Source organism: Esox lucius, chromosome 9 (assembly GCF_011004845.1).
Source record: "Esox lucius isolate fEsoLuc1 chromosome 9, fEsoLuc1.pri, whole genome shotgun sequence".
NCBI lineage: Eukaryota > Metazoa > Chordata > Actinopteri > Esociformes > Esocidae > Esox > Esox lucius.
In genome coordinates, this window is record NC_047577.1 from 8,505,048 (window position 1) to 8,518,940 (window position 13,893).

Below are 13,893 nucleotides of genomic sequence, written 5' to 3' on the forward strand. Positions count from 1 at the left end.
GAACTCAACACACCAGATTGTGGACGTCGGCTGACGATGTGAAAGGAAATGCAAAACACAGATTCAAGCTATTGTTCTAGGAGCATGGCCGTGGCCAACACAGGGAAGGGTGGATAGGATTCACGGGACACTTGGACACTTTGGCGGGGCCCCCTGATCACGATAATATCAATGTCGTCCATAAGTGAGGGGGCCTAGGCATATATCTATACAGGGGGCCCAGGATTCGTGGCGACAGCCACAGCACAGGAGACAAGCACTTGAAAGAAACAAAATGAGACATTTCCTAGGATGAGGTTTGCTCTGCACACGACCCGTTTGGCGCTACAGGACAGTGTGACTGACTCATTTACACATTCTGGCCTTGGACTTAGGTTGCTATGTCCATCAACCGATAAGAGAAACACATTGGTGAATGGACTGATCCTCAAATAATCTTAAATACATTAGTTGACTAACCTTTAAGTTGGCTGTAATCCAAAACACTGCCCCACTTACATGCTGGACAACCATTAATGTTGGACACTGTTTTAGCAACTTCATACTGGAATCAGGAGTGAAAGTATAGTACATTTCCATATAGAAACCTTTTATTTTTACAGCAATAAAATTCCCTTGATGATATAGTGTATTATGCATATTAAGTGGTCTCAATCGGCATATCGGTCATGCCATTTTTAAAGTAATTGTATGTTAAAAGACATTTAATGCTATTGTGGTGAAAGATTTAGTTTTTGCTAAAAGAGCAATTAGTCAGATATAAACTCATGCTGCAGCGGTATGTACATTATGCAGTTCCATTCACCAGGAGCCGATACCAGGCATTGTCCAGGGAAGGTCCTGTAAATCCTCAAGGACTGTAGTCACCTGACTAATGGCCAGTTGGACAGGATAAGTGGTACTAGTGCATCTGTTTCGGTACCAACTGGACCCTGTAAAGACAATCGGGGTGGTTGTGTACGCTGTTATTGTGTTGTTTACTCTGGACACATCATGTAGTCAACATGCGGGACCATGGTCCTTACAATTTATCCTCCCCAATTTTTAAATCCAATTCACCACACACCCACTCACGTTGTCACCTGTCCCCCCTTCGACACTTATCACTGTGTGACACTATCCTCTTAAAACAAACTAACAAGCTGCTTTCCAATTTGCTGGGAAGCAAATCTATACGTGTCTATATATAGTGCAATCAATGTTTTTTTCCCACTTGCGTATAGGCCTGGTTTTGGGGAAAATATTTATTTCAGAGGAGCATCTCTACTGAAATAGATTTTTTTGTCGATGACTAGTCTTAATCTGTGCCCTTGAAACCTGCCCTTAGCATACTTTACATTTGTGTATATATATATATATATATATATATATATATATATGTACAGCTCCTTAAAAAATTAAGAGACCACTGCACCTTATTCTTTCCTTTCCAAAAAAGTCAAAAAGGAAGGTAAGGAACAGCAGTGTTAAAATTAAGAGACCACTGCAAACTGAATTTTTCTGTTCCTCACTCAAAACTATCCTTTTTAACTTTTTTGGAAAGGAAAGAAAATGTACATTAATTAATGTGCTTCTGTTTATTATCCCATCCTCTTAAATTGTATGTAATTAAAAACGAGAATTCAGTGTGTTGAAATAATAACGTTGAAATATATAAAACTTAACAAATATTGTATGTTGTTTATTCCATTGATTGGCACTGGCTTACAAGTAAATTCAAACAACCCAATCACAAAGCTAAACATGCAAATCTACGCCATACACCCCGCCTATTTTTTCATAACCGACCAATCGGAAAAGAAATAGGCGGAATCGGGATATTAGCGGAGGATTCAAACGGAAGATGGCAGCGGAGAAAGATAGCGATGAAAATGCACAAAATAGAAGGTAATACAATAGTTGAAAATGCAATAAGCCGTGCATTAAAAAAAAGAAATATACTGTGTTATTTACAGATGTCTTGGGTCTGGTATTTGTGCTTCTCTATTACTGACAATCAGCTGTGTGGTATTGTTTTTCAGCCATACGTTGCTAGCTAGCTTCTGTTGCTGTACTGTACAGGACTGTATTGGATAGTTATCTAATCTAGTTTGGTTAGTCAGCTCTGACAATCATGCAACAGCAACCTAAATTCACACAACTGAATAATTACAGCAATTATTAATTCGGTTCTGCTGCTGAATAACAGCAATAGCATTTATTTAGCGTTGCTGTGTGGCACGTAAAGTGTCTGGCTCAGTGGCTGTAACCGTCCTATCCCAAAAGACGAGTGGAACGTGTACAGTAGACTACAGTACTGCCTGTACCCAGTCAACCAACTAGCCAGTTGGTTGTGTCACTGACTGAGACTTCTTGTCTGTTTTAGTAACGTCGGTTAACAATTCTAGAAAGAAAATATACAGTGTTGTGTGACGCAACCTCTCATTAAAACAGAAGCTAATCTGGGTAGTGTTCAACCGCACACAACGTTATGGAACTCCCCGATATAAATATGGTAATGTTGTTAGTTGATGTTTCAAGAGAGGCCATATCAATTTGCTTTGCGTGGTACAGCACTGTATCGTAACATGTTCTTCAGTTAGAAGTTACAGTAGGCTAGATAATTGTTTATCCCTCTTAATGATCTCGACCTGGTCATCAGCCAATGAAGGCAACTCTGATCTCCACACTAAAACACTGTTTTTCCATTTTTGTGATTTAGTAGAAATGATCTCTCCAACTTGTAGAATGAGCATTCACTTGGCATGAGTGGAAGTGTGGCCAGTGATGTTGGATAAGGTTTGTTTGCCAGTTGTTGCTCTTTTGAGCATGCAGGACTTAGTGGGCAATACTGATGTTGGTTTTTCTTCTCTGCTTCCCAAGAAGCACCAATACAATAGTCCATTTAGCGACATTGTGAATGTCACTGAATAGAAATAGGTTGGTCTGGGCTGCGTGAAGAGTGAAAGCTGAGGCCGTTATGAGCTGCTTTGAACTGTCACTGTTTGCTCATGAAGGGAAGAACAAGTCGCTTCAGCTCGCAGAGTTTCTGAGCATGAGTCTGGAAGTGAAACTTTGACATATGTTTGACTAGCTGCTTCACCATTTTGTGTGTGTGTGTGGGCGCTCCAGCAACACATACATTGACGGTGCTGTTATGAGGAACATCCCCTACATTCAGCTGTGTTTTGTCCCTCCAGGGGCACCGTGTGCAACGTGGTGATCAGCCAGGATGCGGGCGTCTCTCAGGGGGGCGGGGGGACGGCGGGCCGCCTCCCCATCATCTTCAACCCGGACTTCTTCGTGGAGAAGCTGCGCCACGAGAGACCCGAGGTGTTTCTGGAACTGGTGCTCAGCAATGTCACCCGCCTCATCGACCTTCCGGGGGCCGAGTTCTCCTTGCTGCTGGGCGACGAGGGGGGGCCCAAGACCCCCACGGCGGTCCTAGGTGCACACGCGGGCGGCTTCTTCCGCTCCTTTAACTTTCTGAAACGCAAAGGTGAGAGGTCGCCCCGGGGGTTCAGTGCGTTACAACGTATCGGAAACGTTTAGAACTAGCATGTCTCTTTACACGTAGGAAAGGAATCGGGCCGTCCCCTGATCCCTGCCGTCGAGGCACTTGGAGATCTGAAATTGTTTGATTGGGATGGGTATTAGGGTGTGTCTGACCCTTGACCTGTCACAGGGCTTGGTGGAGTTCTTAACAGTGCACTAAAGCCTGTCATCCTCACTCCTCAAGGGCCTAGGGTGCAGGGTTTAGGGCCTAGGGTGCAGGGTTTAGGGCCTAGGGTGCAGGGTTTAGGGCCTAGGGTGCAGGGTTTAGGGCCTAGGGTGCAGGGTTTAGGGCTCGGATGGGGTTTGGGCCCTCTGTATTTTTTACATGTCAATCTTCAAACACTTGCATCCTGAGCATGGCCCAGACTCTATTTTATTTTTTATAGTGTACTCCTTACCTAAAATCTCAGTCGCATACTGGTTGACCGCCCTCTGGTCAATGTTGACCGCCCTCTGGTCAATGTTGACCGCCCTCTGGTCAATGTTGACCGCCCTCTGGTTAAGGTTGACCGCCCTCTGGTCAGTGTTGCATTACCAGGTCTTCCCTACTGACCCATCATCATTCTGTCGTCACTCTGTCCTTGTTCCAGATAAGGGTGTCGTCTTCGGGGCGCCCCTGACAGAGGGAGGCATCGCCCAGATCTACCAACTCATTGAATACCTCAGCAAGAGTGAGTTGATCCTGCTTTTACATTTACCGATTGATGATGATGACGATAACTATGATTATGTAATAATGATGATCTTTAGTATGTGTCCTTGTTCCTGTGTCTTGGTGGTTGATCTGATCAATGTGCTTGCTGAATCTGTCAAATGTCTCGCTGGATTTAGTTAAAGTTGAGTTACGTTTTCTCTTGAATATGGAGTTTTTATTTACTTGTATTTACATTTCTACAGTAGTAATGTGTGGTTCTCTGTGCTGTAGGTTGTCCATGTTTTTTCCTCTTGCTGTTGTATTGCTTTGGACAGGTCGTCATTGAAAATGTCAATTTATTCTCAACAATCCACAATTGATATTTTTTGATGGGTCAGACCTTCCTCAGTTATGTGGTTGATTCATTGATTTTTATTGACCAGAACGGCATTTGGAGGGCCTGTCCCTGGTCCTAGATGGTTAATTGATATTCATTGACCAGACCTGCATGTGGAGGGCCTGTTCCTGGTCCTGGATGGTTAATTAATTGATATTAATTGACCAGACGTGCATGTGGAGGGCCTGTTCCTGGTCCTAGATGGTTAATTTATTGATATTCATTGACCAGACCTGCATGTGGAGGGCCTGTTCCTGGTCCTAGATGGTTAACTAATTGATATGAATTGACCAGACCTGCATGTGGAGGGCCTGTTCCTGGTCCTAGATGGTTAACTAATTGATATGAATTGACCAGACTTGCATGTGGAGGGCCTGTTCCTGGTCCTAGATGGTTAACTAATTGATATGAATTGACCAGACTTGCATGTGGGGGGCCTGTTCCTGGTCCTAGATGGTTAACTAATTGATATGAATTGACCAGACCTGCATGTGGAGGGCCTGTTCCGGGTGCCGGGGAACAGCGTGAGGCAGCAGGCCCTGAAGGAGCAGCTGAACAGCGGGGTGGACATCGACCTGGAGGGGGCAGAATTCCACCCCAACGACGTGGCCACCCTCCTCAAGACCTTCCTGGGGGAGCTGCCCGAACCCCTCCTCACTCACCGACACTTCCATGCCCACCTCAAAATAGCAGGTACCCCTGTCCTGACACACACACTGACCCTCCTACACCCACCTCAAAATAGCAGGTACCCCTGTCCTGACACACACACTGACCCTCCTACACCCACCTCAAAATAGCAGGTACCCCTGTCCTGACACACACACTGACCCCCCTACACCCACCTCAAAATAGCAGGTACCCCTGTCCTGACACACACACTGACCCTCCTACACCCTCCTCAAAATAGCAGGTACCCCTGTCCTGACACACACACTGACCCTCCTACACCCACCTCAAAATAGCAGGTACCCCTGTCCTGACACACACACTGACCCTCCTACACCCACCTCAAAATAGCAGGTACCCCTGTCCTGACACACACACTGACCCTCCTACACCCTCCTCAAAATAGCAGGTACCCCTGTCCTGACACACACACTGACCCTCCTACACCCACCTCAAAATAGCAGGTACCCCTGTCCTGACACACACACTGACCCTCCTACACCCACCTTAAAATAGCAGGTACCCCTGTCCTGACACACACACTGACCCCCCTACACCCACCTCAAAATAGCAGGTACCCCTGTCCTGACACACACACTGACCCTCCTACACCCACCTCAAAATAGCAGGTACCCCACAGACCTCCTCGTCACCTGTGCTCCCTGTCCCTCCCCAGACATGACTCTGTTTGATGAGAAGGGCAACAAGACGTCGGTGCCCGACAAGGAGCGTCAGATGGAGGCCCTGCAGCTCCTCTTCATGCTGCTGCCGCAGGCCAACCGCAGCCTCCTCAAACTGCTCCTGGACCTCCTGTACCACACCGCCAAGAAGCAGGACGCAAACAAGATGTCCGCCTTCAACCTGGCCCTCATGTTCGCCCCTCACGTCATGTGGCCTCGAAGTGTACGTGTCTTCAGTTGTTTCTCTGAGCACGGGGAGATCAGGACCTCAGAGCGCGCATTACCTAGAAATATATGCTCCTGGTTCTCAAAGGGAGACGCGAGAAAAATGTATATATGTATGTGTGTCTCCAGGACGATGTGTATATATATGGTCTGACATTGTCTCCGTCCTGATGGGTGAATGCTGGGGACTGTGACTCTGAGCTGTCAGGTCTCCATTTAAGTTTATATATACAGTTTTTTTATATATATATATATATATATTACACACACACACACATACAGTTATTGTTTAGATATAACGGTTAAATGTAGGCTATATTAATTAATAACACCACTTCACCTGAGGGCATAGCATTATGTCACATGCTACAATGACTGCCGTGATCCGTGTTTCAGGCATGTTCTTGGGCTGCAGCACTAAGCTCTTTCATAGCTTAATAGCACCGAGGCTTTTTCTGAGCCCGGTTGCCTGACCTTTACCGTCTGCCTGTCGGGAGGGTAATATTTGGACCGCAGAGTGACCGGGGTCGGAGTAAGCAGGAATCTGTCTCCTGGAGTCATGGGGGACCTTGACAGTAACTAGGTGGGGGCCATTACCCTGTCTGGCCTGAGGGAGGAGACCTGGCTACATGTCCTGTATGTTCTCTGAATGCCAGTGCCGAGGGCTGTCGGGAAGTACTGCACAAGTGCACTGGCCTTTCGTATCGTTTTTGGCAGTAATGGTTTCGTTAAGTATGATGGGTAGGTTCTTGAATGACAACGCAGGGATTGGAAAAAGTAATTGGACGTCCTTGGATTTCACTGTCCTTGGACTCTGTTGAGTGGACGCCACTAGTGTCTGTTGGAAACAAGTCTACTGAGGCTGTGTGGGTGTTCTGTGTGTGTGGCCAGTTCACCACGGCTAAGGGCCGTGTCAAAGCACTCTGCGTTGTGTCGTGCAAAAGAGCAGCCCTTTGCTGTGGTGCATTTGTCATATACTCCAACCCCAGAGGTGACCTGCTGCTGAAAACTGGTTGCCGATACAATTAGAACAGCATGAAGCGTGTCATACCAGTTGGTATACTGTTTGTTATTCTACTGCTTTCAGCCAATCAGCACTCAGTATTCAACCCGCCCAGTTTGTAATGTATACTGTTAAATGCAGGCTAGACTCTTCTTTGAGAAGGACAATAACTCCCTTGTCTTGAACCTCCACTAGATGTCAGTACTTGGCTGTGTTGTTGGGGCCTGTACTCCCTCTGAATGCTCTGAGTAATGGTAAGAATATGATGTGATTCAGTGTTTCATACTGAACACAACACGAGGTCAGGTTTAAAATGTAAAAGGTCAGTCCGTTGTGTGAGCAGTTAGATTGGTGGTCATGTAGCAGTTTTTCTTTAAGGCAACATAAGGTATTCAGTGTTGTATAAATCCAAACCATTGGCCTGTGTTAATATTTCACATTTTCAGCAGGGGTCAAGGTGTCAGCAAAATGAATAGTTTGTCAGAAAATGTGGGGAATTTCATGTTTAGGCCTTTTTCCCCCTGAGGGTGATGGGTAGAAGAACCATAGATAAGTTACACTGGGGGGACTGGAATGTCATGTCACAGTCATCACAACCACTGTGTTCAACTGGACTGGTCATCTGATGGTTGACCACTGGGTTCAACTGGACTGGTCATCTGATGGTCGACCACTGGGTTCACCTGGACTGGTCATCTGATGGTCGACCACTGGGTTCACCTGGACTGGTCATCTGATGGTCGACCACTGGGTTCACCTGGACTGGTCATCTGATGGTCGACCACTGGGTTCACCTGGACTGGTCATCTGATGGTCGACCACTGGGTTCACCTGGACTGGTCATCTGATGGTTGACCACTGTGTTCACCTGGACTGGTCATTTGATGGTCGACCACTATGTTTACCTGGACTGGTCATCTGATGGTCGACAACTGGGTTCACCTGGACTGGTCAGCTGATGGTCATTTATTTGAATGTGTCATGTATTTCCAGATGACAGCCAGCGACCTGAAGGAGAATCTGAAAAAGCTGAACAGCGGCATGGCCTTCCTCATCAAGCACTCCCAGAAACTGTTTCGGGTAGGACACATGCATTGTCCCGTGAACCTTGTCCCCAACAAGAACGTGATCAGAGGGGCGTTTCCCCCAAAGCCATGATTGTGCCGTGCGCAGAAGAGACCGTTTTCGGCGTGTCCGGTCATATTTCTTTCCTTGCGTCTTTCTCCCCAGGCTCCTGTGTACATGAGAGAGCACGCCAGGTTACACTTCACAGGATCCAAGACCCTTCAGACCAAGGTTGGTCGTGAAACGTTTTCCGTTTCTGTCGCTTGTCATTTCGTTTCCTCTTAACCAAAGCACCGTGTTCAGTCTAACCCCCGAGTGTTGAGCGTGACCCAGGCTTTATGAAACGACGATCAGAAAGTTGGCCTTAATCCCACAATGTCCAGTCAGATCTGGTTAGGCCTGTTGCCAGATCTTTAGGTCATGGAAATGTCTGCGTATAGATTTGTCTGCGTTCATCCTCCTAAGCTCCCTTTAGGCTTAAAGTGCCCTGCCACATTCCACCCAGATCTCCTCTAAATTGCTTTACTCTGGACCGAAGTCCATAGTGCTTAGGTCAAAGGTCGGACGCTAAACAAAATCAGATGCATATTGGAGAAACGTACATGGATGGACCTTTGCTGTGACCGCTTCCCTTAGGACGATCTGGACCTGTTACCCCTGACCGGTTCCCCAGCCGCTGTCCCCGCGGCCCTGAAGAGGTGTGGGGCTCACCCGTCCCAGGACCTGTGCGCCTCCCCAGACCCCTCGTCCCAGGGCCGGCAGCAACACACAGAGGAGGCCCTGAAGGAGCTGTTTCGCCACGTCCACGACAACATGCCCAACTCTGCCAAGAAGAAGAAACTCATACGACAGGTACTCTTCCTGGTTCCTCCCAACTCAAATCCTCATCTGGCAGGCATCAGCCGTGTGCCAGTGTCATCTGTCATTCCCATGTCTGTATCTCAACAGTATCAGGTTTACGTTTACCGCGTTTTCGCTCATATTGCTTAAACGGGAAATCAGTTTGCTCTTTAAACAATAATAAGAAAAACGTTTGATTTGTTGAGATGCCTGATATTTTTCCTGCAGCTGGCCAAGCAGACCACCCCCAGCCCGACCCCAGGCACCCCCGATGCTAATGACTGCCTCACCCCTCTCGTCCAGAACAAGAAACACCCCCGCTCCCGTTCCTTCGGTGGACTCATCAAGGTGGGTCTGCGCGTGTGGACGTGCTGTCATGCTCCGTTAACCACGCCCGCTCCAAAACATGAAATAACCCTTTGTTCCACTGTCCCGCCCTCCTGGAAACATGGTCCAATCAAAACAGAGGCGACACAAGCCGGACCAGCTGCCGACCGACAGGAGGGGCCGACTCATCTCCCCGGGTTTGGTTGGGTCGGAGGCGGGGCGGACAGGGCAGGAGAACATCGTCCTGCGGTCGGTGAGTGGCGTGCCCGTCGTCGTCCCCCTCCTCGTTGGTTCTGGTGGAGAATGACATCACTTCCTTAACAACACATCTATGTGTCCGTGTGTCAACAGGTGAACAGTCCGGTAATAGTGAATACCAACCCGCTGAAGGGTGGGGTCGGGGTCAAGGCCTCCGATAGCATGGCCCTCAACAGGGAGAGGGTGCTCAAAGTCCAGAAGGTACGTCGCGTCCCGATCGCTAACACGTGTTCTCCAGTTCTGGTGTTTTTGGATCCCAAAAATAATCTATAATATGTCTGTTTTTGGTTCCCTCACATTATCTTTCAATCTATTTCTGTCTCTTTAGGACTCTCCCTCCATCTCCAGAATGTGTTTCTCCCCCTCCATAGAAACATCAATGTAGAGGTTTGGTGGATTGGTGCTAGCAGACTGTTACTAACCGAAGGCTGTTGTATTTTTTGTATTTTTTTTTTTTTCAAGTGACATTAATGTGATTCAAGATCTCTTAAGAAGTGAGTCATCAAAATCACAAAGTGAGGTAATAGAGCAAAAGCATTTTAACAGTGAGCTTTGAAGAAAGGTGCTCCTTTTAGTCTGCTTTGGGTCAGTGCTCCAACTTTTGAATCTGTTTACGCCATTGATAACCACTAGCTTGCTGAGCCGAACTTGTAGAATATGTATATATGTGCATTTCTTATTTTATCTTCCTTTCACTGGTATTGGTGCTGCATGTCTAAAAATGTGACATTGTTTACTAATAATCGATGCGGTCTAGAAATGTCCCTACACACTGCAACGATTCAGCGAGTCTCAAATACCACCAACGACATTTGTCTGGGGATTGTTCCAATAACCTGGTTCACTAAGAGGGCCAGTGTTTAAAATCGCTTTAGATAGTTACAAAATGAGTACAGCAGCAACCTGTATGCATATCTAACTGATTTTAAATATTTTATTTAAATACTGTCTGCAGGTGTCATAGAACAGCCTATTGGCCTTTTGGTGAACTGTTTACTATAGGTGAGCATTGGCCAGGGTTGTAGTGGAGACAAATATTCAGCGTCTCTACGTTATGTGAAGCAGAGATGAGGAACAGAACAACGCTGTGTAATGCCTGCAGTGTTTGGGAGAGCGCTAGGTCTTCATTCCGGGAGTAATTTATTTTTTACGCTGTGTTTTCATTTAGAATATTAATTCCGTTCATACACAGTTCCGATTCTGAGAAGTAAAAGCATGCCTTCAAAGGGATATGCTGTGGTAGTTGCTGTTATTTTTTTTTATACTCAATCCAAGATCGGAGAACGTTTGACCATGGGAAGAAAAGAAGCTAGATTGAAGTGTACTCTTTATGTACGAGTGGGAATTGTGTCAATTAACTGCTCAATTTAAAAGCTGTGACCTTTTCATCTGCCTATTTTAGGTCTTTTTATCTTGTTATTTTTAACTGGAACTCAGTTGATTTGGGTGAAGATTGGTCAGGATTGTGAGGTTATCGGGAGGTTTTCTGTACGTTGGACAGTCTTCGGGTTGTTCGGAGAGATGCTGGTGTCTTATTACTCACTGATGTAACAATGGCTGAGCAATGGAGTTTCCTGTTGCTCTGCTCGCAGTGTGGCTGTTTGTGGACAGTAGAGTCTTCGTCGGCCTCAGTTGGGGAGATTGGTACCGGGTCACTTTCATCCCACACCGAACAGGAGAAAACGGAGAAGCGTGGAAGGGACTCGTCTGGATTATCCAGAAACCCAAAAAAAGGTTGCCGAACATATGGCGTCGTTGGCTGAAGAAAGTGATGTGGGTTTTGAAGAGAGGGTGGATGAGGTGATGGGTTTGTGAAGTTGTGAAGACCGGGGGTGTTTAGTCAAAACGTGACACCGTGTGTTATTGATGCGAAAATGGATTTGATTGTTCTCCCCTCTTTTTTTTTTTTTCGAACTACCTCCCTTTACATGTTGTTCCAGGACTTCTTATTCTCTTTTGTTTCTCACAAAGGAGCTTTGACATTTGGCCAATCACCTTGACAACATGAAATGTCTGCAAACCACATTTTCAGTCTTTTCTCTGGATTATCTGAAGCTTTCAGCGAGTCAATAATTTATTTTCATGAGTTGTGTTATGAATTGCCGTGAGGTAGTTTGATGAATACTGGAACTCTTTATGTTGTGTGTTAACTAGATTACATTACACTAAAATATGGGCATTATCTTTCACTGCCACTGCGTCTTTATTTACTTTGTATAATTCATGGTTTTCTGTTAGCCAGTATTGGCCAAGGTCTTTATGTTTACACACCATCTGAACATTTAATCTTGTTTCTTGCATCAAGTTGCATACATTTCTACCGTAGTTCCATAGACTCCCATTTCTGCCTAGATTTACTTGAATTCATCTTTCTGTGTTGATGTGAGTCTGCTACCAGTGCATTGAATGCAAGGTAATAGTTGCCTGTGCTCTTCTCCATTCACCTAACAATGTGTTTTATACGCTGAATTTGGCTGGCATCTGTGTAAAATATGTTTCAAAATCTGTAAAATACATGCTCCGATTAATTGTTGGTGCTATGGATTAAAACATTTTTTTTCTACATGCCTGTTTCATCGTCTGGTTGTGAAACATGATCGTATATCTGAGATTACACACGCCGAGGAACACACCCCAAAGATGCTTCTGTCTTTGGAAATATTTAGCAGCCAAGGAGTGAGTGTCCAGGGGCTAATACGATGTGTATTGAAATTATCACAGTTATATACTGTACGTATATACAGTAGGAAGAACAAGTATTTGATACACTGCCGATTTTGCAGGTTTTCCTACTTACAAAGCATGTAGAAGTCTGTAATTTTTATCATAGGTACATTTCAACTGTGAGAGACGGAATCTAAAACAAAAATCCAGAAAGATTTTTAAATAATGAATTTGGATTTTATTGCATGACATAAGTATTTGATCGCCTACCAACCAGTAAGAATTCCAGCTCTCATAGACCTGTTAGTTTTTCTTTAAGAAGCCCTCCTGTTCTTCACTCATTACCTGTATTAACTGCATGCAAGATCTCACCTCGTGGGGCATCAATGATCATGAGGAAGGTAAGGGATCAGCCCAGAACTACACGGCCGGAACTGGTCAATGACCTGAAGAGAGCTGGGACCACAGTCTCAAAGAAAACCATTAGTAACACACTACGCCGTCATGTGTTAAAATCCTGCAGCGCACTCAAGGTCCCCCTGCTCAAGCCAGCGCATGTCCAGGCCGTCTGAAGTTTGCCGATGACCATCTGGATGATCCAGAGGAGGAATGGGAGAAGGTCATGTGGTCTGATGAGACAAAAATAGAGCTTTTTGGTCTAAACTCCACTTTAAACTTGGATGAAGAAGGGTGAGTACAAAACCATCCCATCTTTGAAGCATGGAGGTGGAAACATCATTTTTTGGGGATGCTTTTCTGCAAAGGGGACAGGACGACTGCAACGTATTGAGGGGAGGATGGATGGGGCCATGTATCGCGAGATCTTGGCCAACAACCTCCTTCCCTCAGTAAGAGCATTGAAAATGCGTCGTAGCTGGGTCTTCCAGCATGACAACTACCCGAAACACACAGCCAGGGCAACGAAGGAGTGGCTCCGTAAGAAGCATCCCAAGGTCCTGGAGTGGCCTAGCCAGTCTCCAGACCTGAACCCAATAGAACATTTTGGAGGGAGCTGAAAGTCTGTATTGCCCAGCGACAGCCCCGAAACCTGAAGGTCTGTATGGAGGAGTGGGCCAAAATCCCTGCTGCAGTGTGTGCAAACCTGGTCAAAAACTACAGGAAATGTATGATTTCTGTAATTGCAATCAAAGGTTTCTGTACCAAATATTAGGTTCTGCATCAAATACTTAAGTCATGCAATAATATGCAAATAAATTACTTAAAAATCATACAATGTGATTTTCTGGATTTTTGTTTTAGATTCTGTCCCTCACAGTTGAAGTGTACCTATGATAAAAGTTACATGCTTTGTAAGTGGGAAAACCTGCAAAATTGGCAGGGTATCAAATACTTGTTCTGCCCACTGTACAGCTCTAAAAACCACTGCACCTTTCCAAAAAAGTCGAAAAGTAAGGTTTTGAGTGAGGAACAGAAAGGTTAAAATTAAGGGACCACTGCAAATTGAAGGCCTCTGTTCCTCACTCAAAACTTTACTTTTCAACTTTTTTGGAAAGGAAAGCAAAAGGTGCAGCGGTCTCTTAATTTTTTTCCGGTTAAATACTGTGGCCTTTATTACGATACGTTCCCAGCATATTGC

At 45.6% G+C, this 13,893-nt stretch overlaps 1 protein-coding gene across 1 annotated transcript; it reads left to right on the forward strand.

The window, feature by feature from the left end:
• Window positions 1–1,811: 1,811 nt before the first annotated feature.
• Window positions 1,812–12,164, forward strand: arhgap19 (Rho GTPase activating protein 19). Its single transcript, XM_029121888.2, has 12 exons — window positions 1,812–1,887; window positions 3,180–3,478; window positions 4,125–4,205; window positions 5,049–5,258; window positions 5,911–6,137; window positions 8,136–8,222; window positions 8,373–8,438; window positions 8,844–9,059; window positions 9,276–9,395; window positions 9,514–9,627; window positions 9,726–9,833; window positions 9,961–12,164. The coding sequence occupies exons 1-12, from the start codon at window positions 1,844–1,846 to the stop codon at window positions 10,015–10,017; spliced, it is 1,629 nt and encodes a 542-aa protein (XP_028977721.2). The 5' UTR covers window positions 1,812–1,843; the 3' UTR covers window positions 10,018–12,164.
• The last annotated feature ends 1,729 nt before the right edge of the window (window positions 12,165–13,893 follow it).

Excerpts from the sequence above, each read along its gene's own strand:
- arhgap19 (XM_029121888.2), top strand. The coding sequence starts at position 1,844 with ATGGCAGCGGAGAAAGATAGCGATGAAAATGCACAAAATAGAAG. Across the intron at positions 1,888-3,179 it reads GAAAATGCACAAAATAGAAG|GGGCACCGTGTGCAACGTGG; the intron begins GTAATACAATAG and ends TTGTCCCTCCAG. Across the intron at positions 6,138-8,135 it reads ACGTCATGTGGCCTCGAAGT|ATGACAGCCAGCGACCTGAA; the intron begins GTACGTGTCTTC and ends ATGTATTTCCAG.